This window comes from Aspergillus niger (assembly GCF_000002855.4).
Source record: "Aspergillus niger supercontig An11".
NCBI lineage: Eukaryota > Fungi > Ascomycota > Eurotiomycetes > Eurotiales > Aspergillaceae > Aspergillus > Aspergillus niger.
The window spans coordinates 490684-518297 of NT_166526.1; the positions used below are offsets into that span (position 1 = coordinate 490684).

General features: G+C 50.1%; 8 protein-coding genes and 1 non-coding gene across 9 annotated transcripts; 2 read left to right on the forward strand and 7 right to left on the reverse strand.

Moving 5' to 3' along the window:
• Positions 1–825: 825 nt before the first annotated feature.
• An11g02000 (uncharacterized protein) lies at positions 826–4658 on the reverse strand (the record flags this gene model as incomplete). Its single annotated transcript, XM_001394167.3, has 3 exons — positions 826–3038; positions 3114–3561; positions 3669–4658. 3 exons carry the CDS (start codon positions 4656–4658, stop codon positions 826–828), a joined length of 3651 nt encoding a protein of 1216 aa, XP_001394204.1.
• Positions 4659–5758: 1100 nt separating this feature from the next.
• An11g02010 (uncharacterized protein) lies at positions 5759–7157 on the forward strand (the record flags this gene model as incomplete). Its single annotated transcript, XM_059750099.1, has 3 exons — positions 5759–5988; positions 6047–6220; positions 6251–7157. The coding sequence occupies 3 exons, from the start codon at positions 5759–5761 to the stop codon at positions 7155–7157; spliced, it is 1311 nt and encodes a 436-aa protein (XP_059601530.1).
• Positions 7158–7646: 489 nt separating this feature from the next.
• An11g02020 (uncharacterized protein) lies at positions 7647–9330 on the reverse strand (the record flags this gene model as incomplete). Its single annotated transcript, XM_001394169.3, is given in 2 exon segments — positions 7647–9020; positions 9082–9330. Coding segments are annotated over 2 exon segments (1623 nt in total).
• A 6225-nt stretch (positions 9331–15555) lies between these two features.
• On the reverse strand, positions 15556–16442 carry An11g02030 (uncharacterized protein; the record flags this gene model as incomplete). The annotated part of the gene is made up of 4 exons (XM_001394170.3): positions 15556–15590; positions 15665–15716; positions 15767–16253; positions 16399–16442. 4 exons carry the CDS (start codon positions 16440–16442, stop codon positions 15556–15558), a joined length of 618 nt encoding a protein of 205 aa, XP_001394207.3.
• Positions 16443–17481: 1039 nt separating this feature from the next.
• Positions 17482–19551, reverse strand: An11g02040 (uncharacterized protein; the record flags this gene model as incomplete). The annotated part of the gene is made up of 5 exons (XM_059750100.1): positions 17482–17922; positions 17984–18412; positions 18476–18927; positions 18990–19177; positions 19535–19551. The coding sequence occupies 5 exons, from the start codon at positions 19549–19551 to the stop codon at positions 17482–17484; spliced, it is 1527 nt and encodes a 508-aa protein (XP_059601531.1).
• Positions 19552–21904: 2353 nt separating this feature from the next.
• On the forward strand, positions 21905–22603 carry An11g02050 (uncharacterized protein; the record flags this gene model as incomplete). Its single annotated transcript, XM_001394172.3, has 1 exon — positions 21905–22603. The coding sequence occupies one exon, from the start codon at positions 21905–21907 to the stop codon at positions 22601–22603; it is 699 nt and encodes a 232-aa protein (XP_001394209.3).
• A 146-nt stretch (positions 22604–22749) lies between these two features.
• An11g02060 (uncharacterized protein) lies at positions 22750–23815 on the reverse strand (the record flags this gene model as incomplete). Its single annotated transcript, XM_059750101.1, has 4 exons — positions 22750–22815; positions 22902–23142; positions 23390–23505; positions 23681–23815. 4 exons carry the CDS (start codon positions 23813–23815, stop codon positions 22750–22752), a joined length of 558 nt encoding a protein of 185 aa, XP_059601532.1.
• Positions 23816–26384: 2569 nt separating this feature from the next.
• Positions 26385–26798, reverse strand: An11g02070 (uncharacterized protein; the record flags this gene model as incomplete). The annotated part of the gene is made up of 1 exon (XM_001394174.1): positions 26385–26798. The coding sequence occupies one exon, from the start codon at positions 26796–26798 to the stop codon at positions 26385–26387; it is 414 nt and encodes a 137-aa protein (XP_001394211.1).
• A 551-nt stretch (positions 26799–27349) lies between these two features.
• tRNA-Val (AAC) lies at positions 27350–27423 on the reverse strand. Its single transcript has one exon. It is a non-coding gene; the product is annotated as a tRNA-Val (tRNA).
• Positions 27424–27614: the final 191 nt, after the last annotated feature.

Consider the following 27614-nt stretch of genomic DNA (forward strand, 5'->3'; position numbering starts at 1 on the left):
ACATCTCTCATTATGTCTCTTACTATCTCTATTTTTTCAAAGAATACATTTCTCCTTTCCTTTACAATATGTAAAAAAAGATTTGATATCTGTGTGGTTGCATTGTAGCGCATTTATTTATTAGTATAGCATTTTTGCATTGATCTGATCTAGTCCGGTCTTTGACGGTGAATGTTAGCTCGTGGTAAATGGTGTCGAAGCAATCAAGTTAAGCATGACGGGTCAACTAATCATCTAACTGCAGTGCACGTGTGGGTGGATAATTGCAACAAACTACTACATGACCCAGGCTATTAGCATCTGCATCATCTTGAAATAGACACTACCAAATATTCCCTGTCTCTTCTTCTCCGGCTATTCTTGCTCCTTCTATTCTTATCACTAGACTGTCCGTATCTGTCTCTTCCGGTAGAATAGCACATTTTAAATTTTTAGATTTTGATGCCAAGATTTCTAGATAAGAATAACTTAACCCTAAATCAAACCCTCCAGATACTTTCTTAAGACCATTATGTATGACGTGCAATGTATGCAACTACAGTATGTATTCAGACCAAAGGCCACTATAAATAACAGACAAAGAACAAGGAAATAAGTACATATGTAAATATGAAACAACAACCCAAACGCCAACGCTGCGACTAAAACAAGGAAAAGACATGAGGGGGTATAAAGTGCGTACGTGTCACGTGCATCGTCGAAAGGGGAGGGATTATTAGTGAAAGAACAAAGAGTGGAGCATTGTAGAAAGAACAAAGGTAGGGAAAAGAAAAAGGAAGTGAATGAGCCACAAAGGAAAGAAAAGGATTAAAGAAGCATTTTGAACTAACACTTCTCCAACCGCTTCCTCTTCTCCGCATAAATAGCCTCTAATTTCCGGATCTGCAGTCCAAGACCCTTCTTCTCTGCATTAGCGAAGAGCCAAGACTCCATTCTCTCGCGAAGATGTCTCATGGAGTTCGTTACGGGGAGGATGGGCTTGTTCTCGCTTGTCATGGCGGCAGGGTTCTGGCCTTCGCGTTCCAATTGAGCCCATCGCTCCTCGCCCGGATTGAGGAGGAGGTCGAAAACGTCGTTCCAGATATCGCGCTCCCAGTACCGTTTCAGAGACTCGCGGATTCGGTACGTCTTGGTCTCAGGGGTATTGCCGCTGGGGATGGACTCGAGGTACTTTCCGAAGAGCATGACGTGGATAGTACCTGCTAGGCCATAAAGATCGATTTGGTGTGTCCAGGGTCGGTTCTCGCGGATTTCGTTGCACTCGTGCTTGCCGGTTTCCCAGTCGGCGACGAATTGGACGGATGGTTGGAAGGCTTGCATGTCGATACTGCGGCCGAAGTCGATGAGGGAGAGACCCTTGTTGCGCCAGCCGTGGAGGCCCCGGGGCGAGTAGTGGATTTCGCGTGGGTCTGCGGTGATCTCATCGCCCAAGTCGATTAGGGAGGGAGGTGGTGCGGGCTTGTCGTCGAGGCGGACGAGGCAATTGTCGGCTTTGATGTCGCCATGTAGGATGCCACAGGAGTGAAGAGATTCGACGATACGGAAGAGCTCCACTGTAAAGAACATGGCCAGAACCTCGTCTATTCCGCCTTCGGCGTTGGTGTTGGCTGAGAGCGGCTCGTTACGGATGAGGTTCACAAGATCGAGCAGAGTTCCTTGTCCACGGTAGTCTTCGACCAGAATGCTTTCTCCTTTGTAGACGTGAAGCTCGTGTGCGCGGATGATACTTTCAGTAGCGCGGGAGTATTCGGGATGTTGGCTCAACCGTTCGTTTGCCGTGCGAATCATGTAGAACTCCCACTCGCTGGGCGGTCCTACCTCCAGTTTGATCGCTTCGAAGCCGTGACGGGGTGCGTCGTATCGGATGGGACTAGGGTTGTGGGAATCTCTGCTGTTGGAGTCGGTTTCAGAGTCGGAAGGTAGACTGTCGATGCTCTCTGCAAAATAGACCGGCGCATAAGCACCGGCACCAAGCTCACGCCTAATGATATAGCTTCTCTCGGCACCTGGAAGCTCAAGAATGGGAACATCGAAAGATGCCTCATCCCCACTTCTTGAACGCTTCGGGCTGGTCTTGAGGTATCGTTGGATTTCAGAGCCATAGTGAGTGTCCATCTCGGGGTGGCCGTGGTAGCCAGGATACGATGCCAGCGGTGGCTGCAATGACCGAAGAATCGTGTTACGAATATCCCTGTCGGTTGGGTTGCACTGCCCATCTTTAATGACTACTCCTGTCCGAGGGCTTTCTCTCAGGGGGCTCAATTTGAAGCTTGTTCGAAGCTTCTCCATTGTGGGGCTCAGAGCAACGTCTTCAGGAATATCAGGGAAGTCATCGTGGTGAGGAGTGGCAGGAAGCAATGGGCTCGACAACAAGAGATTGCCCATCGGGGGCTTCGACGGTGTCTTCGCATTATAGAGACTGTTCCTCGCTGCGGTCATTGACAGGGAGTGTTCGGTCTGTTCAACGATTGGCGTCATGAAAGGCAGGCGATTCTGAGCCATCACTGCGGGGTCTCGATAAGGGCCATAGGGCGGGTTGTAATCTTCAGGCATTTGAGGGACAAATCGCTGCCTCTCGCCATTTTCATCTGCTTCATGGAACTGCTCCGTGTTATCCTCTCTGCCATGGTATGTGGAGTCCTCAGGCATAGCAGGTGAATGAGCAGCGCCCAGATCCGGCACATCACAGGCCGAGAACTGAGTCCACTCTCCATCTACCCCACTCTCAGCTCGAGTGTTGTCTTCGAACCCATCCTCATCACCTTCGACGAACGATTTGTGAAAGGTTGTGTCATCATCGCCGAAATCGCTTGACGCGGCAGACATGCGACCAGTGACCGTGCTCTCTCCAGCGCTCGTATAATCATCATCATCGAAGTCACTACTCTCTGCTGCATTCTCAGTTTCTGCTTTGAGTGGCTGGTTGAAAATACTATAGATCTCGTCTGTTGCAGCGCGGGTGTGGATGGTCATGGTTGGCTCAGCAGTGCTCTTGCGGCGAATCTTGCCCCCAGTGGGCGAATCAAACTTCATTTTGACTTCAATTGGGTTAGCACACAAAGACAGCGAATGAAGTGGCATAAAATACTAAGTGAACCAAGATTGTTACTTACTCGTCTGTGTCTCTCCTTTCACTTCACGAAGCTTCAACTTCCGTGCTTTGTTGGCTTTGCTTTCCTGGACCGGGTTTTCCCGTTCGGAGTCGTGTGTCTCTGCATCTTTGACAGTCAATTTCTGCTTAAACTGTTGTGGTAGGTCATTTTCGAGGCCATGCTCCAGAGGGTTCTCCGAGGGTATCTCTGCTGCTGCTGCATTGCCTGAGATCTGCTTGAGGGGCTCTTTATGGGCCCGCCAGTTCTTGTCCATCCAGCCACGACTGATGGCCCTAAGTTCTTCGAAGCTCACTTCGTGAGCCGGGTTCTTGTAGTCTGGGTATACTGCTTCAAGGTTGACGAAGACGCGCTCCCGTCTCCCTGTACGTGGGTTAACCGCTTCCCTTACGCGATGCTCTGGAACATGTTTCGATTGCAATTCTTCTTTTGCTTGTAAATTTGAATTTGACTGAATACATAAATCGTAAACCAATGCGGTTCATGCCACCAATTAGTCCTGTGATCGTAAATATACGGAAATCAGAAAGAGTAGGTAAATTAAACCTCTGAACTTACCTCATCCCTGAAAATCGTCATCTTCTGTGCCGGTGCCGGCTTCTTCCCTGCCTTCAGAGTCTCCCCCGCCCATGGCTTGGCCTCCACCTTGTTCTCCTTCCGTCGGTCATGCAACGATCCAATGCTGTCCCACCCTTGTGCCGGCGCACTAACAGCTGGTTGGCTGGGTGTATCGGCGTCGGAAAAGATCGCCATCTTCGGCTTGCCGGATTTCGTCTTCGGAGCAGCGCTACGCGCGGGTGCTGGGCGCTGGGCCTGGGGATCGGCTTCTGCGGGAGAAGCCGAAGCGAAGGGGTCGACCTTGGCAGCCAACGCTGGGCGCACAGCCGGTAGCGCAGGTGACGAGGGGCCATTGTCCTGTGTGTGGTTTTCGTAGCGGTGCTGGAACTCGCTGTATTTGCGCACAAGTCGTTCTGCGGGGCGCGCTTCCTTGTCAATGCCAAGCCGGTACACCTCGTCGGCCTGCGTCCATCTTCCTGCACTTTCCAACCAGGCCGCAAATTCTTCGTAGTACAACGCAAGTCCTTCTCCAATACGGTGGCGTGCCAGAAAAGCGAATGTCTCCCGCGGTGAGTCGGAGAAGAGTCTGATGTAGTGAAGCCACAGGCGCAGATAACGAGGGTCGTTCTTATAATGAGGGGAGTTGAGGAAGTGTTTCACAGCACGTTCCAGGAGGGGCAGAAGGCCGGATTCAGCTGTAGCCTGGGCGGTTGGATAGGCATTCAGCGCCCATTTCACATATCGGTCGTAGATATCGAGCGGGTCGTCGGATTCTCCTATGGCTTGCAATTCTGTTTCATATTCTTGGCGGATGGCATCGTTCACTGTGCGGGTATCATTTGGCGACGGCGTAGCCAGGATATCTGTAGATTCGCGTGGAGAGAAGATGCGAGCCAACTCTCTTGCTGACCGGCCTCCTGGTAGTGACTGAATGTTCTCCTTCTGGCCTTCGATGATGTCGAAGTTGACGTGGTCTTCGTTGGCCGCCATTGCGGCGACAGGTAGAGATGAAAAGTGGATCAGAGCGAGTGCGTCGAGGGTGGCTATTGATCGGTCGTAGTAACTTTGCGGTGACAGCGGTGAAGAAGTCGAGATGGTGGGCTGGCGAGATGAAGCGAAGGGCGACTCGAGAATAATCGAAGGGGATTGACCGACTCGGGCAGTTTATCGATAAACAGCCACTAGTCCCACTCGGGCTGGTTACCCCGACGACCAGTCACATGGACACTAGCCCATATCGGGTAATATTCGCTGCCAGTATCTGGGCTGCTGCAGATATACTCGTCAAGCTTGTGAGAGGGCGTTATAGTGCTATTTTGTGCATATTTTGAATAAAATCCAGTTACTTATACTCAGATACTCCTGATCAACACTTATCCTTCTCGATATAACGCGTGGGAAGTCACCTCCAGCGCAGTCCCCTCAACAAGCAATTCCGCTCGCGTCGACCGCGTCAAACCGCCGGGCCGATCCTGCTATCTTTCAACGGCCCACCACCGCCCTGCCATCCCACCATTCCAGAACGACTGGCCAGATTGGGTGACTTCATAGTCCTTGAAGTGCCCAGATAAGCTGTGATGCCTCCGCGCAGTACCCGGAAAGCAGCCTCAACCGCAGTGGCGACTGAGCCGCCACGCTCCCCCGAACCGGGAGGCAACAAGCGCAAGCCCGACGAAACTCAGGAACAAAGCTCCCCGCTACGAAGATCGAAGCGCGTCAAGTCTGTCGAAGGCCTCGGAACGCAGTCGCCGTCCGGCAAAGCCGCTGCGCGCACAGCACCGACCGAATCTGCTGGAAGCCCCAAGGCAACGCCGAGGAAATCTGGTGGTCAGGTCGTTTCGGTGAAGAAGGAGATTGAGGAGGAAGAGACGATCTCGGTTGAGGCAGAGGTTGTCGATGAGAACAAAGTCAAGGACGAAGAAGCGGATGAGAAGCCGAAGGTAAAGGCCAAGGTTACGAGGAAGAGAAAGACCAAGGAAGATATCGAGATGGTACCATTGAGGGCGCGCACGCAGGGTCTGCGCATGTGCGTAGGCGCTCATGTCAGTGCTGCCAAAGGTTGGCATCTACTAGACTCAATCGTCTTTGATATGATGCTTACGATGCTATGCTACAGGTGTCTTCAACGCGGTTCACAACAGCATGCATATTGGGTATGTTCCACTCACCCTCTCAACCAGCATCATCTAATCCCTCCCAGTGGCAACGCCTTTGCCCTATTTCTCAAGTCCCAGCGGAAATGGGACAATCCAGCCCTCCAAGATGACCACCGCGACCAATTCCGCAACCTCTGCATAGAGCATAAATACGACGGCGCAAAGTGAGCCTCCCAACCCACACCAACCGAAGAGGAGCCAACCCTAATCTAACTATACCAGACACATCCTCCCCCACGGCTCCTACCTCGTGAACCTGGCCCAAGAAGACAAAGCCAAGGCTAAGCAAGCATATGACGCATTCCTGGACGACCTTCGCCGCTGCGAAGCCCTAGGAATAACCCTCTACAACTTCCAGTACATCCCCCTCCCCTACACACCCCATCCTACCAACCCGTACTAACCCCCAAAAACCAGCCCCGGCAGCGCCAACCAAACCTCCCATGCCTCCGCCATAACCCGCCTCGCCGCGGCCCTAACCTCCGCCCTCGCCGCCACCAGCACCGTCACGCCGGTGCTCGAGACCATGTGCGGCCACGGCAGCACAATAGGCGGCTACCTGCACGAATTCCGAGACATCCTCTCCCAAATCCCTAAAGAATACCATCACCGAATCGGCATCTGCATCGACACCTGCCACAGCTTCGCAGCGGGGTACGACCTCGCCTCGCCCTCGGGATTCGCCTCCTTCATGCAAGAATTCTCCGACGTAATCGGGATCCAATACCTGCGCGCCCTACACCTGAACGACTCGAAAGCACCACGAGGCAGTAAACGCGACCTACACGCTAACATCGGCACGGGATTTCTGGGCCTGCGCGCATTCCATAATGTTATGAACGAGCCGCGGTTCCAAGGGTTACCGATGATTTTGGAGACGCCGATTGATAGGCCTGAGAGTGAAATCAAAGGTAATGAGGAGGGGGAGGAGTCACCCAAGGCTGATAAGAAGAAGAAACCGGCTGGGGCTTCTGCGAAGATGGTACCGGATCATAATGTCTGGGCGGGCGAGATCGCGCTGCTTGAGTCGCTGATTGGGATGGATCCTGAGGGAGAGGAGTTCCGGGCCTTGGAGGCGAGGTTGTCTGAGGAAGGGCGGGAGATGCGCGAGAAGCAGATGGAGCAGTATGAGCGGAAGTTGGAGGCGGAGGCGAAGAAGAAGGAGAAGGCGAAGGCGAAGGAGGAGAAAGGGCAGAAGACGCTGATGGAGATGATGAATGGGGGCGGGAAGCCGAAGGGGAAGAATACGAGGGCGAAGAAGGGAAAGGCAGTGGAGAAGGATGAGAGTGATGAGGGGAGTGATGAGGAGGGGTGTCAGAGTTGTTCGGAGTAGTTTCATGTATGTATAGTGCTACGTATGGAGTCTCAAAAATGTATCAATAGATGATGTACGAATGGAAGGGTTCTGGGAGAGTCATTTTAATATAGTATTGTATTGGAGTAGTGGTGTAGTGGATCAGACTAATTTATGTAGACTGCAATGCGATTAAGCTCCGTTAGAGCTAAGAGATAGATAACATGGTATCACTGTCTATACCAGACATCGTCTGCCAATATGTGCGGGACGCCCAATGTACTCCAGACATGCCGATTCCCAGGCATGCTGATCAGATCCTCCGTTATAAAATAAGGACCATCCAAATCAGAAACGTGATGCGACGATCGACGAACTCGAACGCTGATGCCACGAGGTTGTAGACCGACAAAGGGGTCTTTGGATATCAAGGAAAGTAGGGAAGCAAAATTCCAGGTCGAACCATACCAGTGGTCCCTTGAACCATGGTGAAAAACGCATGAAACAGCAATTACCAGAACTACTCGTCTAGCTAGCTGAGCGTCCTTCCGGTGAAGCCCGTTCTGGAGATGTCTGGGGCTTGCTTCCGAAGCTAGGGCCAGAAGCCGATCGATTAAGCTCAGCTTCCAGGGACGTGATGACTGGGGGCGCCGATTTCAAGGGCGAGGGGGCCGACACTCGAGGGGAGAAATTTCTATCGTGGTCCCCGAGATTGGTGGTGTTGATGCTTAACCCGAGCGCATTGCTAGCGCCGCTGGCACGAACACGGAATGAGCGCCGACCGCCAGCGGTCAAGTCATCCTCAGGAGTGATATTCACATTGTCCTCGTCGACATGGATACCCGGAGATTGGAAAGTGCTCGTTTCAGGGTTACGGATCCGTCGGTACTCTCCGCGCTCCCCAGTCGGATCGGAGTCGTCCTCAGAGTCCAGATTGGGACTGCGTGTCCACGCGCCCTTCTGGGCTTCTGAGCGCATTTTAGAGATCTTCATGTAGTTGTAGGACGCGATGCTGCCAATGGTGACCACCAAGCCCGTAATGTTGACTGCAGTGAGCTGATCGTGGAAGATGACCCCAGCAGCASTGATGGTGACGACTTCCTTGAAGATGCCGCAAATGMTCAGCGTCACTACCGAAGAGCGCTTGAGGAGCGCAAACTCAGAGGAAATCATGCAGAAAGCCAGGATACCAGGGAAGATCAGCAGGAAAACAGCAAACAGGCCCCCGCGGGCAGCCGCCAGGGCTTGGAAGCCAGCGATGATCTCCAACGGCCCCTCTACCGCCAGCGCAATGACAATCAGTGAGACAAACATCACAGGCGTAAGGAAGAAGAGGGTGGAGAACGGGTTCGCCGTCGCGGGATGGCGTAGGAGGAGAATCTGGGTGAGGCCCCATCGGAAGCCCGAAAAGAACGCCGATGCAATGACGAGGATAAATCCAACCGCATTGAAAGCGGTCTCGCCGGCGACCATCATGACAACACCCACGGTCATCGTAGCAATGATCACGATCAACTTGACGGATGGGGTTTCGAGGCGGAAAACGAAGGCAAAGAGAAGGACGAATGCTAAGGCGGATGATTTGCACATGGTGAGGAAGGTAAGGGAAATGAACTTCAGGGACATGTTTCCCAGTCCAATATCGAGGGAAGTCGCCACACCGCAGGGGACGAGACGTGTAAGGTAGAAGAACCGGGTGACCACCGGTCGGGACTCAAAGGGATCATGCTCGCTCACGGGCGAACCTGTAGGTGTGGATGCAGCGGGCGCTTTCGGACGCAGGGAGGGTATCAAATAGAGGAGTATCGACGAGAAGGTGAACTGAACGGCCATATGCAAGCTCGTGGTGAAGAGGGGGAAAGGAAAGACAACATCGTCATCGGAGAACATCCACTTGTTGTACTACCAGCACCGACGGGGGTTAGCATGTGAGCCACGGAATACACGCACCAGAAAAACTCACAATTGAAATCGACAGCGAAAAGAAATACCACAGCAGGATCAATCCCGCATTAATGGACAGCCTCCTGAAGACATCACTATCTGTGAACCCCAACGGTAATGTATCGTGCTTCGAGGCCTTGACGTCGGCGATACGGGCATCCAACTGTCGCCGCTGCTGCCTTCTGCGGCGCCTCTGGCGTCTCTGCTTCGCTGTGAGGCCCGTTTCTTCGTCATCATGGAGGTCGTCGTCTGAGCTGATATAATCCATCTCCAAGCTCTCTGCGATCGAGGATAGGTCCGAGATGTCTGCGTCCTCAGCCGGCGAGGACTTGGGCTCCTCTCGTTTTGAGCCGGCAGCGTCCCCAATGACCCTTGGTATATCGTCTCGATGCTCGATTGGAGCTGACTGTGAAGCGCCCGCCAGTACTGAGCTCCGCCGTCGATGATGATTGCCAGACGGAGAGACACCCATGGTGGGAAGAGGTGCGTACCGTCGGAGCGGGACGGCGAACGATATAAGAGGGCGATAAGGAGATGGAAAGGAGGGTAGTCGCTAGGTTGGCGCAGGCCCCATCAGTGACGAAAGGTAGGACTAGGGTATGTGTCTCAAGTGGGCCAGCGCTGGAGGGAGAGCACAGTCACGACCGGAGGGAGGGATTCGCGAGGGTGAAGAATGGCGAGGGGCACCGGATGCCCGAAGGAGTGATGAGGAAAGCCGGTGAGGGAATTGACTGGTCTTAGTGGGGACGTTGACAAAAAAGCTCACGCAGAAGAAGGCAAATCAGAGTCACGAGAGAGAAAAAGGAAAATGTCAAGGGAGGGTGGATGGTAGGAGGAGTGGCAGCAGGACAGCCCGAGCAGGATGATGGGGGATGCAAGGGCGACCGATGCACGAACGCCGTCCCCGTTGATAGCGGCAGAGAGTGAGAGACAATGAGCCAGGAAGAGGCGGGATAAGCACGCGAAAGGAGGAGAAAATAGGAGAAAAGGGAAAAGGGAAAAGGGAAAAAAAGAAAAGAAAGGAGGGAAAGAAGGAGGGGATTCACAACCAGTCAGCACACAGCAGAATGAACCAGTTGAGACGGAGAATCAGAATGAGCATTTGGAAAATGGGGGGAATTGGAATGGAATGGCAAAGGGAGAGGAGGAAGTGGAAGAGAAAGAGGGAGAGAGTCAAGGCAGTCAGTCAGTCTAAGCAAGTAGTGCAAGTTTCAACCCAAAAGTGGATATGGAATTATTGTTTTCTCGCCAAGGGAAACAGAGAAATTCGAACAAGATTACAAGAATAAATCAGAATAATCAAAATTATAATAATAATATTGAGGTCTTCTGGTCTGGTCAAATCGCCAACAGCCACAGCCTTCCCAACGTCATAGCGCGATAGTCACTAGTAGTTAATCCCCCCCTGGTCGATTGGGATACGAGCATCGCCGGGTGCTGAGGTTAATCATGAAATGATGACAGAAAAGAAGGAACCGAAAGACAGGCACAACTTCGGGGGGAAGAGAGGATCCACCTTCCATCCGCGTCTCAAAAAGAAGACCCAACCAAGGGCCTGTTGTTTTTCATCTCTCTGTCCAAGTGTTTTGCCCCTATTGAAATGCTAGTCTAGTCACAGATTGTTTACTACTATCCGTACTACTACTATCTACTCCGTCAAATGATGCCGGATGTCCTGCTCAGGTCGAAAGTCACCAGCCAATCTTCCCAGATTAGGAGCGGGGATCCTCGTTTTCTAGATTCCTTCGGCTTTGGTCCCTTCCGGCCGATCCGGGGTCAGCATTAATTGCTTCCCTTGAGTGACTCGAGATCATCATCCATGGCTGATCAACTAGAGGATTTTTCAGCTGCTTCATCGCTCGTGGGGAAATAAATAATATCGATCGATCAATTGATATATAGAAGATGAGGGGATCAAACAACAACATCATCAAAACACTCCCTCTAGGTAAACAGGAAGAGGAGGGATAAGAAGCAGCTTCTCCTCACGCGATCAGGCAGCAGCAGCAGCAGCAGCAACAACCCGCGGATAGCCGGAGGTGTTGGCAAGTCAGTATCTATTAGGCATGTAGAGACATGTAGTGAAACATCCACCACCTCACCACTATGGTCTACACTGGTTCTACACTGAGTTCCGACCGTGAGAAAAGAAAAACGGCGCTTCGTGCCGTCTCTCATGAGATCACACCTAATATTATTCACACCGACTCTTGGCGGTTAGACCTGAATCGACTCGGAGCTTCCTTGGACCCAACTCTAAACACGACCCCATCGCTGGGCTGATTGGGTGCGGCCCAATGCAATAATCCACGGCCGGTCTGGTCCTACTTACTAGTTATCTCCCCCTCGGCAGGAACAAGACGGCCGCTTTCCGACAGGGAATCACCACACCAAGGTATCTGGATTGGATGGATAGAAAATGAATGAACTGAGGTGCATACAGCTAGTGGAGGTATGCCATTGTTCCCCCTCAATGCCATCCATGCCCAGAAGCTGGGCAAAGCAGCAGCTGCTCTCAATTGGGGCTCCAACCAAGGGTCACACACCCACCGAGAGCTGCTACAAAGTATGCTGATCCCATCCCATCATCTCCATCAATAATGCGGGGTGGCCCAACACCGATCATCACTCTTCCACTCTTCAAGAATGATCTTCTTGTCCCTGTATCCACTTCACCCAGTCTTTCCACTCTCATCATCTCATTGAGTCATCATTATTTCCTCTTCGCATGTCTCAATCGCCACCACCCATCAAATCATGTCATCACACTTATGCCATGCAGAGTTCACCAACCCAACACATCGTAGTCTAGACACTAAAATTGATTCTCATCGAGAGACGAACAAACTATCAATCTCATGCAGCCCTGCACCCGCGTTAGCTAATCCCATAGTTCATACAATAGCCCAATCTGCATGATGCTAACCTGCATCTGATGATCCACTGATGATCCGATGCTGTTGCAAAAGAGGGGCGGAGCTGCAGGGAAATCCGGAATGCACTTTTTCCAACCCTTTTTCTTTTTCTTTTCTTTGCTTATTATGCTATGCTAGACTATGCACCAAGTCTCTATTACTACGGAGTACTGACTAGACTACTTTGTATGTAGAATATGGGTCCAAGCGGCTCGGAGAATTCCATTGTGGCTTTGCCCTTTTTTTTTTCCTCCATTGTACACTCCTTACCTTGCCTGAACCTTTTTCCACACACTATAGTATGTGAGGGCTGAAAAGCTGCAGTAAGCACAGACTCAGTCATTGTCACTCATCACTTTTTTTCATCCCCGCAATGCAATAGTCCAAAGTTACTATGATATATAGTTTAATTGATTACTTTGTAAGTTCAGTCAGTCAGTCAGCCACTCTTCACATCACTGAAAGTTGGTTGCTTTCATGGGGGACTAGTAGATAAGCCGCTGATATTATTTCTCCGACGAAAATAGCAATGACATTAGTACTGAAGTCTTTTGTCCCGCCTGCGCTCCTACGCAATCACTGATCGCTCATGAGCACGCACTGCTAGACGGTATACGAACTATCACCCAAATCAATGACAACAAGCTATTACTTTCGAGGACATCATGTAGGTAAGCACTGCATACTGCATTTGATTTTTATCACACTTTGGCTAGAAATATTTCCTCACCCTATCCTCCATTGTGGTAGAGAGGCGCTGCTGTCAGAATTATCAGTTTATCATGCGAGTACGCCTATTGTTTAGTATATGTCAAATATAGTAGCTTCTAATCGGTCTACTTTCGCTCTTGCATGTTTATGTTTCAGTTGTGGTTCTTGGTTCTCTCTATGTCTACTTGTTTTGTCTCTTGTCAGATCACAGTACTATATAGGTATGATACGGTCTACTGCATGGGTATTTTCTGAATCCACGCCAAAGAAGAAGGACTGCTAAACGCACAAAAACAAATACCATAGAGATACAATGTTGGTCCTTATTTGCAGTAAGATATCTCCTTAACAAAATGAAATAATTGCACAAGCAAAGATTGTGTGAGTACAAGAAGATATTCCCAGGATATAGACCTGTCTACTATCTGACGTGAACCCTTAAATAAGGTATAGATCGGAACTGTGGGATAGACAACGGAGGCCATCGATACAAGCACGCTTGTTCCTATACTCAAGATTACTTCTTTTCCTCGCGCCCAACGCACACAAGTAGCCATGTTACCCGACTACGATCAAGACATGTCACATTCTCAGAATTGAGGAAGTGCAACTCGACGATTTCCTATAAGTTCGAACATGTTTGTAAAACCTTTTCACAAATTCCCACGTGCATGTAGGACTTCAAATGATTCCGCAGAAAGGGTCATGTTAGATGTCAAGATAATTATAGCTTTTGTATCCCCTCTCATTCTCAACTTCCATTAAAGAAGCATTCGTCTCATATGTTTCCACAATGGACAGAAAGAATTGAGTTGATTGATAAACACCTAATTTAAAGTTTCTACGACCACAATTTAGCTATGCAGTATCTACATCTCATGCTCCCCGCAGAGGGATGCTACATACAATGCATACATGCCACATCAACAATCGTTAAGGTAACACCAAATCAGCATCTCGCTTCTCTTCTTTCCAGTTTCTTGGAATTATCCCTGCACTTCTGATCCATAGACTCTATACTATGAAGACCCTGATTACCGCACAACCATCATTCCCTCCGTACTTATGACCTCCCAGATCCACCCCCAACCCTTAGCACCACCCTATATACCACGCACGGATCGGCTCCAACAAGGCAGCTCGCGCTACAAGCGGCTTCAACAAACGTAAAAGCGTGGTTCCTCAGCTATGCCTTGTGACAGATACGTGGTCCTTGCAGGTAAGATATGTGGGCATATGTCACTGACTAGTATCAAGACTTTTCTTGGGGTTCGGTCCGAGCCATTCCTCGCACCAGAGATTAGGAGGACATGTATATAGGTGGTTCTTGGCTTCGGAGAAGGCTGTTTCTGCATCTCCTAGGTGGCTGAGTAGTAACTCTGGACTAGGAATACCAACTGCTCTTCTATTACTGCTTGTAATGGCCTCCTGATCTTGGGGTTGGATTCTCATCCACTATATGCTGGTATAACATCATAAGATAGCTAGGGCCGCATAATAAAATGGCAATTACTTGAAATATTGCTTGTCGATTGTTGTTGAATATAAGAGACCCCACAGACAACTTTACCAGGATACTCCATGAACCTCCAACTAGAAATCTGCATCCACCAAGCCCACCCCATTCTTCAACAAACCCCATATCCCAAACAAGTTCTAACAACCTCATCCTAACCGTCAGACCTCCCTTCCCATTAGCCCCATACTCCTAAACAACCCCCCATCTACAACATATATACCAAAAGAATAATGCCCCGCAATGCCCCACCTGCATCAATACTGGCGTGATCAAATCCATCTGCGCGAACTGTCAATGCACAGGAGGCTGGTAGACATCCTCACGAACGATCTGCGAGCAGGGCGGAGGCACGAATATCATGAACACAGGGACGGTCTTTGTTCGAAGGGTAATTAGTATGGCTAAATAAAGTGCATGGCTATCCATGCACAATCTATTCCAATCATATAAACACTTCAGTGATAACCAGGAGTAGGTCACTCAGGACACGCATTGCTATGCCCACCCCCCATGGTCTGTGTCAAAAAGTGAAAGCAATATGAGCCGGGAAAGGGAAAGTATTTTTCTGCAGGATTCAATCTAACTATCTAAATAGTTCGATGGGTAAATAGTAGGAAGTAAGCCTCCGCTGAATAGAAGCTTTTTGAACAGGATTTCCCATTAACATGCAATATACACATCAAACATCTAATAATTAGTCGTTGCTTCTTCGGAGAAAGGGAATTGATATCCATTTATTGGTCTTATCGGAACCCTGGTTCTACTGTCACGACGAGGGCAGAGTGCAGACTGTACTAGACACCGTACTGGGATGAGGCATCCTTGATGCGGAGGATACTTTAGGTCATGTGTGCTGTTTCGGATGGCACAAGTTATATATTACAGTAGTCGTTCATTTCATTGAGGATACCTACTTGAAAAAAAGACAATAGATCAGTATAGGTCTCATATTCATGCCGCCCCTGTATCTAATTGAAATAAATCTAAAGAACAAGCCAGAAGGCAAGGCTCCATTCCCGACCTATTCGATGCGCTGGGCATTTCCAGGACAGAATAGCTTGTCCGCAGCACCAAGCATTGGTCAAGTACGAGTCCGCTTCTGTATAAGCCATGCCGCCCTTTTCCATGCCTGCACCTGCTTGAAGGACCGTCGACCATGGCCCCTCTTGCAATATTCTCTTCCGTGTATAATCGACAAACAGGGAGAACTCTCGTTTTCTCCGATTTATCATTCGCTAATTGCGTTCATGGATAAATTGATCCCACGCAAATCATCATCCCCAGCACTGCACCTACGAGGCAAAATGGAGCCTTCAGGCGGATAATGAAAGGTAGAGGAAGTGATTGTTCAGCCTCCTTTACGTTGTCCAGCAGCACCGGCCCCTGAAATTAGATGGTTAGTCGCCATGTTTCATCGAGCGAGTCCGTCTGTAGATGGATGGGTGGGTAGACTGTACCAATAGTTGCACTCGCGTTGCGCAGTTCGATCTTCTTGCGCTCCATCTCGAGCTATCCAAATGTCAGATGTATCCCGTCTCGTCGGTATAAGGCCAACTTACCACCATGCGTACTCGAGAAAGAGCAGCCGTGTCACCCGCCACGAGCGGCCTGCAGTCATCTGGGCGGTAAGGGGCCGCAATGGAGACAGCATCGGCTACAATAATCTTGGTTCCATCCCACCTGGCCGGCATTGTGCGACTGAATGCGTCAAAGAGATCCTGTGCCTCCTTGGTGACTCCCTTGCCTCGCCGTGCTTCACCTTCCTGCAGCTTGCCGACAGCAGCAGCCTCCCGCGCCTTCAGAGCACGAATATCAAGTGCGTGCAAAGGCGGCACGGCATCAGAGAAAGGAGCCCCATCGGTGCTGGACGGAGGCAGAGAGAGAACTTGGAAAGATTGTATGCGCGACACGGGGATGACATGGTAATCGCCGGTCTGTGACTTGCCTTCTTCGGCAATATTGATGGCAACGAGGTTCGTGATCGGACAGGCTGTGAACAGAGTCCCCTCAATGGTGGAGGCAACCGGAGATGTACTGATACGAACACTGTACAACACAACAACGTCAGTATGAACCTTGAAATCCCTGTAGGCATTCGTCCAGAGGCATTCTGGCAAAGGAATACAGGTGCTAGTGCTTGCTGCACAAATGGAAATTCTGCTCAGCAGTGCTATCATAGGTCGAGGCTTACCGTGCGCCAATTGCACGGCTCAGTGCCACCTCCAAAGGCACCATGGCACCAGCCATTCCCTGGCCTGCAGTTGCGCCAGACGATCCCTGTGCAGATGTTCTTACTCCCACACTGTGGCGCTTGTTATCTGCCATATGCTCGGGCAGGAGACAGTTGAACTATCCCACCAGGAGCAGTGCAGGACAGGATAGGCTCCACAGTCAGACAGTAACTGGGCGGTCTCTCTGCAGAGGAACAAAGACGGAGTCAGTCGAGAAAGTCCCAAAGACACGATTGCCCACGGAGAGGGCTAGTCAGGTCAAGCGCAGGTCGAAATGATCGATCGGAATGGGATTCCAGGCTGCGTGGAAGCCACGGTCGTTACCAGCAATGACGATGGCACTCGAGCGCGGATCAAGCAAAAGTGGGACGGGCGGGAACCGCAGCTTAGTCGTAGTTGGGTAAAGGAACGACGAGAAGTAAAAACATAAAATTTCCAGTAAAACAACAAACACAAGAAGTGAATACGACGCCAATAGAGTACAGCCAGCCAGGGAGGGAAAGCTCCTCAGCGTCCTGGCATGCAGTTGGGCTGAATGGTGGTGTGATTGTGCACCATTGGATTGACACGATGGCCGCCGGGAGGGAGTCACGACCTTCCCGTCGCCCAATCCGGTTTAGTCCAGGGCGGAGCAGCACCTCCAGCAATCACCAGTTGGCTGCTCTTTCACCAGTGAACTTGATCGGTGTTCTACCATCACAATAACTTCATTTTTTTCAAAACTACTCATTATAATTCATTTTACTGCAAGACTACAGTGGGGAAGACTTTTGTGAAAAGAGACGTAAGACTATTTTCATTCCATACGTTTTTCCCCTCACAAAAAAAAAGAAAAAAAGAAAAGAAAATAAACATCTAGATACATGTTAATAGAAATATAATAGAAATTCATTTCCTGTTTTGCTGGTCGTTTTGATCGTCATCATTCTTGTTTATGTGCTCAGGGGAGCCCGGCTAGCTAACTCTCCTGATTCTAGCCCAGCCTGTTCCCATGCTAGACCAGTGCGAGGCTCCACGTCCAGCGTTTTACATCGCATTTTCATTTAGGCAATGTAGGTGGACGCAGACACGTTACCACCGCGTCCAGTCCAGTTGACGTGGATGTCCTTGCCCTCAGGGTAGGTCTCGTTGGCGTGCTCAGGCTTGATGCGGAAGGTGTGGGCACCGAAGTAGTCACGCTGGGCCTGCAGCAGGTTGGCGGGGAGGTCGCGGGTGCGGTAGCCGTCGTAGAAGCTGAGGGCAGTGCTGAAAGCGGGGGTGGGGATACCCCAGAGAGCGCCCTTGCTGACGACGTTTCTCCAGCCGCTCTGGGCCTTCTTGATGGCGGTGTTGAAGAACTCGTCGAACAGGAGGTTCTCGAGGTCGGGGTTCTTGCGGTAAGCGTTGGTGATGTCCTTGAGGAAGACGGAGCGGATGATGCAACCACCACGCCACATGAGGGCAATGGAGGGCTTGTTCAGCTTCCAGCCGTACTCACGAGCAGCCTATAGTAACTTGTTAGTAACCGAAAAAGAGGGTAAAGTCTCTTCTCTGGGTCAGACTTACCTCCTGGATGAGCATGAAGCCCTGGGCGTAGGAGATGATCTTGGAGGCGTACAGGGCCTGCTCGAGGTCATCGATGAAAGCCTGCTTGTCACCGGTGAACTCGGGGGTAGGGCCGTCGAGAAGGCTGCTGGCACGGATACGCTCGTCCTTGAGGGCAGACAGGCAGCGAGAGAAGACAGCCTCGCCGATCAGAGTGACGGGCATGCCAAGGTCAAGGGCGTTGATGGCAGTCCACTTGCCGGTACCCTTCTGACCAGCCTTGTCGAGGATCTTCTCGACGAGGGGAGTGCCGTCGTTGTCGTTGAAGTAAAGGACGTCACGGGTGATCTCAATCAGGAAAGAGTCCAAAACACCCTTGTTCCACTTGGCGAACACATCGGCAATCTCCTTGGCGGGGAGACCCAGACCACGCTTGAGGATGTCGTAGGCCTATTAACAAGCGTGTTAGTTTCCATCTACATACATCCAATCGTTGTATGGTCTCAAGCTTACCTCGCAGATCAGCTGCATGTCACCGTACTCAATACCGTTGTGGACCATCTTGACGAAGTGACCAGCGCCCTCGTCACCAACCCAGTCGCAGCAGGCCTCGCCGTCGCTCTTGGCGGAGATGCTCTGGAAGACGTCCTTGATGTAGGGCCAGGCCTCCTCGTTACCACCGGGCATGAGAGAGGGGCCGTAACGGGCACCCTCCTCACCACCGGAGACACCGCTGCCGACGAAGCGGATGCCCTTCTCGGCGAGGTACTTGGTGCGGCGGTTGCTGTCGGGGAAGTGGGAGTTACCACCGTCAATGATGATATCACCCTTCTCAAGGTGGGGCAGGAGAGACTCGATGAACTGGTCAACGGGCTTTCCAGCCATGACCAGGAGCATGATACGACGGGGGCGCTTCAGCTTGGCGCAGAACTCCTCAACGGAGTGGGCACCGACGATGGGCTTGCCTAATAACCCAAAACGTTAGTTGATCTGGGGGCCAAGATGTAGCCAGACAGAGCAAACTTACCCTTGGCCTCATTCTCAAGGAAGCGGTCAACCTTGGAGGTTGTGCGGTTGTAAGCGCAAACAGTGAAGCCGTGGTCAGCAGCGTTAAGGATCAGGTTCTGACCCATAACGGCCAGACCGATAAGACCGAAATCAGCACTAGGCAAAGGACGCGCCGGAGCGCCGACATTGATGCCGGCGAGACGGGCGCTAAAGTCAGTTGCCAAATCCTCTGTCAATAGCTGGGCAGAAATGTGACAATTGGGGGGTGATGAGTGAAGCTGCGTTGCCTCTAACGCTACTATGACGTCGAGACGCAAACCCCACGAAGCTGGCGGTCCATTGCACCATCACCACTATTTAGTGGATGATGGGTCATGGAAGCCATAATTAAGCTGACAGTTCATTCCCAGCTGACTCTCACACAGCTGGATGTCTCTCGGCCCATTCATTGATGCGTCAAGAGGGTTACCAAGCTGCGGGGGAAAGCAAATGATTGAAGGACATGAAGGCTTCAAGGGAATAGGGGAAGGGAAGAGAGAACATTGGTAGCCGCAGGGTACTTACACAGCTTGGTCAGCCATGATGAAATAGTGGGGGGTATGAACTCTGGAGAAGGAGATATGGAAGAGGTGGAAGAATAGAGGGGGGAGGTGGTGGATATATGTACAGTCAGGAAGAACCAACTGCCTAGAGGATGATGGAGAAAAGGAGGAAGGTTTAGTTTGGAGGGGAAGGAAAGGGAAGAGAGGAAAGAGGCAGAGAAGCGAGCGAAAGGGAGAAGGCGTTCGAAGATGTCAGAGCAGGATTCGTTGCAACTGGACGGCTTACGGAGCAGCTCTTCCGTCATGGTGGGACGGAGGGCGGGGCAGCACCTGAGCAGGAGAGGAGCAGAGTCCTCCGGTGAACAAGACTACTAACCAAAGAGTACTACACCGGTGGGAGGAGTTTGGTACCGGGACATGCATGGAAGCCCGCGGATAGATAGATGCTTTTTGAGTAATATGGTTAGGTGGGTAACTATAGTACGAAGTAGTATCTATTGATGGCTGTCTGTCAGGCTTTCTTTGGATTGATCTGGTTTGGGTAATACAACAAGCATACTACTTACTGACTGACTGTCTACTGCTATAAAAACCCCCACCATTTCCAGTACCTTCATCGTAAAATACAACCCCAAAAATATCCCTTCTCTTCATGATGGAAGATTGTAGTTTCACCAACTCCTTACTGATGACAAACACCACTTTACTAGACTCCAATTGCCAATTGATTCCTTTGGGGGGAGAATGTTCGGAGATGACGGCGTCGCCAGGAGCTTTGAAAGATGGCGGGGCATGGAGGGGCACCACCGGCCGCAGCAAAATACGCCCGTAACGCAAGAAAAAAAGCCCGCGCTTCCCTCATTCCTACATCGGCCCAGCAAAGAAAAAAAAGGGACCGAAATTCCCAGACTTCCCAGAACACGTTCGGTGAAGCACCTTCGGAGACGGATAAATTGGATTCTCCTCCACTCTTCCCCATCTTGTCTAACTACGAACAGTAATTCACTGTTGGTTCAGACTGTGGTTCCTCCATCACCTCATCCCAGTGTATCAATGCTGAATGCCTACTAGTCTATCGGGTACGGCATCGGACTTCCACCTGTAGTGTCATAGTACTATGTTCTGCTTTTCGATTGCCCTTCGGTATCCCAGCCATCGGAATTCGTTGGGTAACTAGACCCCACGGAGGAGAAATCCATAAGCCGGAGAAACTGGCCGCTATTTCCGGGGGCTTCTTATCTTCATCCCGCACTTGTTCGTTCTCCTCTCGTGATGGAATTGGCACGATGCACTCCTATAGGGACGATCCTCCCCCCGGCGGTCGGCTACTGCATTTCCCAAAAGAGATTAGGGTGGGGGTTGCATCACATGTGGGAAATCTGTTGGGGCTCAGAGTTGCGCTTGGCTGGCTGACTCAGAAGGTCAGCCTGGCCGGCGACTGTGCACGTGATGTGATTTTTTAACTTGAATCACGTGATCTAGAAAATGCCCGGTTTGCATCGAACGGGAGGCGAGAAAAACCATTCATGCGGTCTTTTCTCTCTCCTGCCGCGCTGGACTTCATCCGTCATCTGGGCCACCAAACTTGCCCAACCCGAACCTTCCAACAGCACACGGTTCGCCATTACTTGATACACGACCCATCTGACCACCAGCACCGCTGTCGCTTCTTCACACTCTACAGCAAGGACTTGTTAGATATTCCACCACCGCTTCCCCTCCTCTCTACTCACCTGTCTCTGTACTAGTACAAGGAAAGATCTAGAAAGGCTCGTCACTAGGCCTTTTTTCATCAAGATTCGGAACCTTTTTCAGGCGTGACGTCTGGCGTATGACTGCTGCGTCAGTCAAACCCTGAAGGTACGTGTCTGCTGCTAGTTTGCACACGGCGCATCACATCATCCACCACTTCTCTCTATACTATATATCGGACTCTCCGTTCATCATGTCCTTTCCGCCACCTCCAGGTCTCAGACAAGCCCCGTCGTCTCTTCCTCCCCGGCCACCGGCAACAGCAAGCGGTGCCTCACCATCTACCTTTCAACCTGCATATTCGGCGGCACCGTCTGGTGCAAGCAGCAGCTATGGCGGAAACGGGTCTCGGCCGGGCTACAGCGCCATCACAGCATTCCAGCCTCGCTCGGTAGCTTCTAGCCAACCTTACCGTACCAGCAGCCCCGTCGTGTCCGCTCCGCCAACTACATCTAGTGGATATTCGACACCGACCACGGGCAGTTACGGTGGCTACTACCCTCAGGCGCAAGCGTCATACCAAAGCGGTCCTTCTTACTACGGAGCCGCCCAATACAATGAAAACACATACGGTCCGTCTGTACCGCGGATTCAAAACCCCTTCACGCCCGCAGGGGGGGATCAGTCAGGCGCCTATGGCATGCGGGGGAGGAACTTTGGCCGGAATGAATCGGGGCTGGACCCTGAAACGGAAGCCCAGATTGCACAGTGGCAGAGTGCCTACGTAAACAAGGAGGAGATGCCCGTAGCCGGCAAGGTTCCTGGTCGCCCGGGTGTTAACCCGGGTGTTTCTGGTCCCACTTCTGGTGCAAATACCCCATCCGGATCCAATACAGCGGCTAACACGCCAGCACCCACCGTGGGTAACCCGGAGCCTGCACCGAAGACTGTGGTTCGTGCCGGAGGTGGTCAGACCTGGTCCGATTCGACCCTACTCGAGTGGGATCCCGCACATTTTCGCTTGTTTGTAGGCAATCTGGCTGGTGAGGTCACGGACGATTCGCTACTCAAGGCATTCTCCAAGTATACCTCTGTTCAAAAGGCTCGAGTAATCCGTGACAAACGTACCCAGAAGAGTAAAGGCTACGGATTCGTCAGTTTCAGCGACGGCGACGATTATTTCAAGGCTGCGAGAGAGATGCAGGGCAAGTACATTGGCTCGCATCCGGTTCTGCTCCGACGAGCCACCACAGAGGTCCGTCCCGTGTCCAACACGAAAAATGGGAAGAAGCATGGTGGTGGAGGCGGTTCGGGTGGTGGCTCCGGCAGTGGTAAGGTCAAGCACGATGGAGTCAAAAAGCACGGAAAGACCAAGGGAGGACTCAAGATTATTGGATGAAGGGAGGCATGCTGTATGTCCTCGAAGATAAATATTTTGACAATCGGATAAATATAATGCATAAAGTTACGTCTACAGTGATAGAATTAACAGGGAGCAGCGGGATACCGACGCCTTGAATTACTATTCGCATCCTTCCAAGGTCGTCATACAGCAGTCACATATCGGTTACAGAAGTTACTGCGCAATTGAACACGTTCATCTGCTAAAGCCTTAGGTGGACTAAAACTACAGAGTCCTTGTATTGTGACCACACAAATTTCAAATATATTACTTAATAAATCTTTTAAGATCACACTAGATATATCGTCTGGTAGGTCTGTACTTGAACCAGGACTTCCGGATGAACCTCCATCGGCTCCATTTCACTGAGACGGTCATTGTCGATGATAGTTCCATTGGCGACAACAATCAAACATGCCCGTGCTCTTGTCAGGGTGACGTTCGTGCGACGATTATCTGCAGCGAAGCCTAAATGAGACTTTGTTTCTGAGTAAACGGCCCAATGCAATGTAACGATATGGGTCTGATTCCTGACCCTGTATATGATTAACAGTGGCAACTTTGATCATATCCTCCCAAGCTATATTGAGCCTTCCCGATAACTTCGTCATTCGACGAAGGTGCTCTTTCTTCTGGTCAGAGTACGTTGTGATGATAATAATATCTTGTTTCTTTTAGTGCATCACGCCTGGTAAGAAACTCCACTGGCTCCATAACCACGTAAACATTGGCAATGGTCTTGAACGGTCCCTCTCGTTAATCACGGTCTGCACGTCTGCTTACTTTCCACAATCGCTCTGTCGGGTTGAGCTGGTCGGAGTCAGCTTTTGAAACAGACGTGGAAGCTTCGAAGATTCTGAGAAGGCTGGCTTTGCTGAAGGAGGCATGAACTTTCCAGTCTAAAGGATTATGGCTTGGACATATTGACGCAGGGCAAGGATCAGCCCAGAAAAGTATATGTCAGGCGAGCCCTAGCCAACCTCCAACATCGGGCGTGGTCGACGAAATATCAATAATTCTATATTCTTCGACGGGTCTAGACACCGGGAATCGAATTATATCTACTCTTCAGACCAGTGTAGTATCGTCGATAGTCTGACTATCGTAAAGAGTAGAGAATACAGTTTCGTTGGATGCCGGGCAGGACGATTTGTGGTGGCGATAGTCGACAGAAGGAGACCCAGTTGTACTGGTTAAATCATCGACCATGGTATCATTCTTGATGTTATAGATCCGCAGTGAATCTTGCATGTTTGTTTGTGTTGGAGAGCAATGGACGCCAGTGTAACAGGTTTCTTTTTTTTGTCGGTGATAGAGGTAAGGACCGATGTACTAAATGTTAGGATAGCACCCGGCAATACTGATGTTGCTTGTATACTAGGTCACGACATGGTATGAAGTCGGTCTGTCCAGAAGGAAGTAAAGAGAGGATCATATATTTATATAGAGAGTAGTATATAGTATAGAGGGAAAGAGAGAAGAAGAGAGATGAGACGAAGCAGTCCAGCCGTAAATAGAAAGAGATAAGCGAGTGAATGAATAAAGACATTAATAGAGACTGGAGAACGCCCCTTCTTATTCATCAGGGTAGAACAATCACAGTATGTGCAGGAATGGTTTCGAATCACCTCTAGCGCTTAGTAAAGGTCCATATGGTATATGCAGGGAATACTGGTATCAAAACCCGCTCCCATAGCGCTTCATAAGTGAATTCTCCAGATACTGCCTGACAGAGCTTGCCAGAAGAATCAGGGAACTGCCGGAGACTAGAAGGGAAGAAACCGAGAATGCTGTAAGAGAGTCGGTAGTATATAGGACGGAAGATGACGGGTTAGAGAAGGAACTTGCCGGGCACATGTACTGCCATCACAGCTACTACATGAGTGGCAGCTCTTCTGTTGTAGTAAGTTCCTCTCCTTTAATCTACACATATCTAAAGTCTTTAAATATCTCCCCGGCAAATCAGCACTCACACTCCTGATGGATACAGTTGAAATTGTCTTTCTTTCTGCCGACGTCCCGAGAAGTTTAGCTGCTAAGGCAAACAGAGTCTTTTATTTCTGGTATTTACCACTTATACTACTGTGATATATGTTTATTCTCAACTATGAAGGAGACAGAATTGCGGAGAGCAGCATATATAGTGGACCGGTTGTTCATCAATGGCTACTACTGTATATACCTAGCCAGCAGTAACAAGAAAAATAGGAACATGGAAAGAAAAGGAAGCATATACATATACCATAAAACACCAATCCAATCCATCAACTCCGAGAATAAGTAACCAAACAGTCAGATCCCGTCCGACGCAGACAAAATAACGCTTTTCACAGCTTGTATATGAACCGGACACACATGGCGTATAAACAATCAAACAATCAGCAATGCATGTGCGTAAGAACCCCCAGACCCAAAACAATTGGGGAACAAAAATAATAATCATGCAATATCCCCAATGCAAGGATGCATATATCCCTTATCAGGCAGCATTATGTCTCGTAAACAGTACATCGTTATAGTGCGTAATAATAGCTCGACATTGATTTCTTTAAGCCGTTAAGTCGTCGAATCGATCAAACAATCGTTAGTCTCGTGGATTTCGTGACAGTAGTGCTTCTATGAAAGCAGAAGGAAGCTGGGCCACTTTTCATTCGGAGTTTAGCCCTCAGCTTCACCACCGCTTTCCTCGTCAACTGCGCGTTTCCGGGAGTGTGCGATGCGGTTCTTCATTGTATGGATGAAGTAACCGGCGATGGCGAGGATGATGAATAGGACGATGATGATGACGGCGATGGCAATGTTTTCTTTCATTTTGTCTTTTTCTTTCCTGTATGTTTTGGTTGTGATAGGTCTCTTTCAAAATGGGAGAATAAAGTGTCGAAAAGACGTGGTTTCAACTGTTCCAACAGAAATGAAAAGAGGTGGGTTTTGTTGCGGTGGTGGTGGTGGAGATGCAGGTATAGATCGCAATCGATAAGATATGGATATGGATAGCCGATCGGAATGTAGATAGTAAACAATGGGTGTGGAATTCCACACTGACAGAGCTTGTATATAAAAAACCCTGAACAACCCCAATTCAGGTAGCACGGGGAATGGGGAAGAAAGGGAAGAATGAAAAGGCACGCAGCTCCCGATTATAAAAGGGGAATTGGCGTGGACGTGGACGTGGCCCAGCCATGTTGATTTTTGCTCCCCCTGTTGCGGGTGGCTGGGGATAAGAAAGGATCCATGATTGCTGAGCTTATTGGACGCTAAGAGCGTTAGTGCGCGGGTTGGGCGCAGTGGAGTGATGCTTGCTTGTTCTGCCGTCTGGTGCCGCCTTGGGGGTTGTTAAGAATAGCTTCATCATGCTGGAGTTTGCTTGATCGTGATCCTGGAGATGGTGAAAAACAGCTTCTAAACAGCTAGTGTATGTTACACTGGGTGATGTCAGCAGACTGTCTCATTGACATGGAATTGAAACATCAAGTGATGCCCTTTGAAAGACTCAGATCCACTCCTCATGTCTTCATGTTCAATCAAGCCAGTTTATACTATGATATAGTCTCCAACCAGAATGTACTAACTACTTAGCAAAGTAAGGAGACGATACAGGCAGCAGATTTACTATGCAATACCGCCGAAAAGCAAGCATCATGTCTACTAGTAGTTTATACCTCCCTTGGTTCTGAACAACATGTCAGCCATCATCCGGGTAAGAAACCAACCCAATCTCAGCAGCAGACCTAACAGCAAGCACACACACTCAGCCTAGCTTACCACTCTAAGCAACCCCTCACTTCTTCGTCTCCACCACCTCCCCAATCATAGCAATACTCAACATCTTCCGATCAAAGAACCGCTCCTCATCTTCTGCAATCTGCGCCGCCGCCTCCGGAGCCGTCACCTTGGCCATGAAAGCTTGGAAAGAAGGCTGATCAGCAAAGGTCAACTCCGCTGTCGTATCAAAGTCAAAGTCCGACTGCTGGCCCAGAAGGAGAGTCGCCGGGGTTGTGGCGTTGCGGGCCGTCGCCCCAGCAGGTGGGGAGTCGACGGTCGTGCGAGCGATATAAGTCCGGCGGTGGGAGAGGGGGAAGTCTTCGCCGGAAATATGTCTCACAAGATCGATGTGGGCTTCGTAGCGCTCTCGGAACGTGGATAGGGAGAGGCCGGGCTTGCGGTAGCCGTAGATGAAGACGCGGACGGTCATTTTAGTAGGAGGGTTTGGATAGTTATATTACGGAGTAGGAAATGAAAATGTGACCAAGGGGGTGTGTGGTTCTGATGCAGTTTTGAGGGGTAATATGTGCTATGTACCTGGGTTTGGGTACATGAACTGGATTGTAGGTGGGGTTATCAGGCACGGACTATATCGGAAGTTGGTGCATACCAAGTGCTGTCTCTTGGATTGTTATGACTGGTAGAGTGGTGTAGTGCTTAAGGCGGGTCATTTAATTTCTTTCTGGGGTTGGATAAAACGATATCGAAGGGGCAGAAAAGTGAATAAATCATACTAGAGACTGGCGCATTCGGAGAGAGATGAATTACAACTCAAGATGTGTGAGGGTAAATGGATATCTCGCTATAGTGATGGTTGCTGCAGGCAAGGGTACATAGTGCCACAACTACAGATGCGGAGATATACGGGTCGACGGAAAGGGTATAGAGATCAAAATATTCATAATGTCCCCAAATTAGCCAAAAACAGAGAGGGAAGGCCAAAAAATATATATGGAGGATATGTCAGGGAGAGAAAAAGAATGACCAGTCTGGGGCTCGATCCCAGGACCTTATCGGTGTTAACGATACGTGATAACCAACTACACCAACCAGCCATTGTTGTATATCTGACGCAATATTTGAGTATATGAGCTTCCGACTGCTTTACTCGCTGCCTGACACACGCTAGAAAACCAAACGCGCTAACTCAAGGCTACCAATGAAACCCTCCTACTCAGTAGTCACATCAAACAAAGAGCGCCTCGAGAATGACTGTTGTAATTAAAATTATGATCTGCGGTAGCCG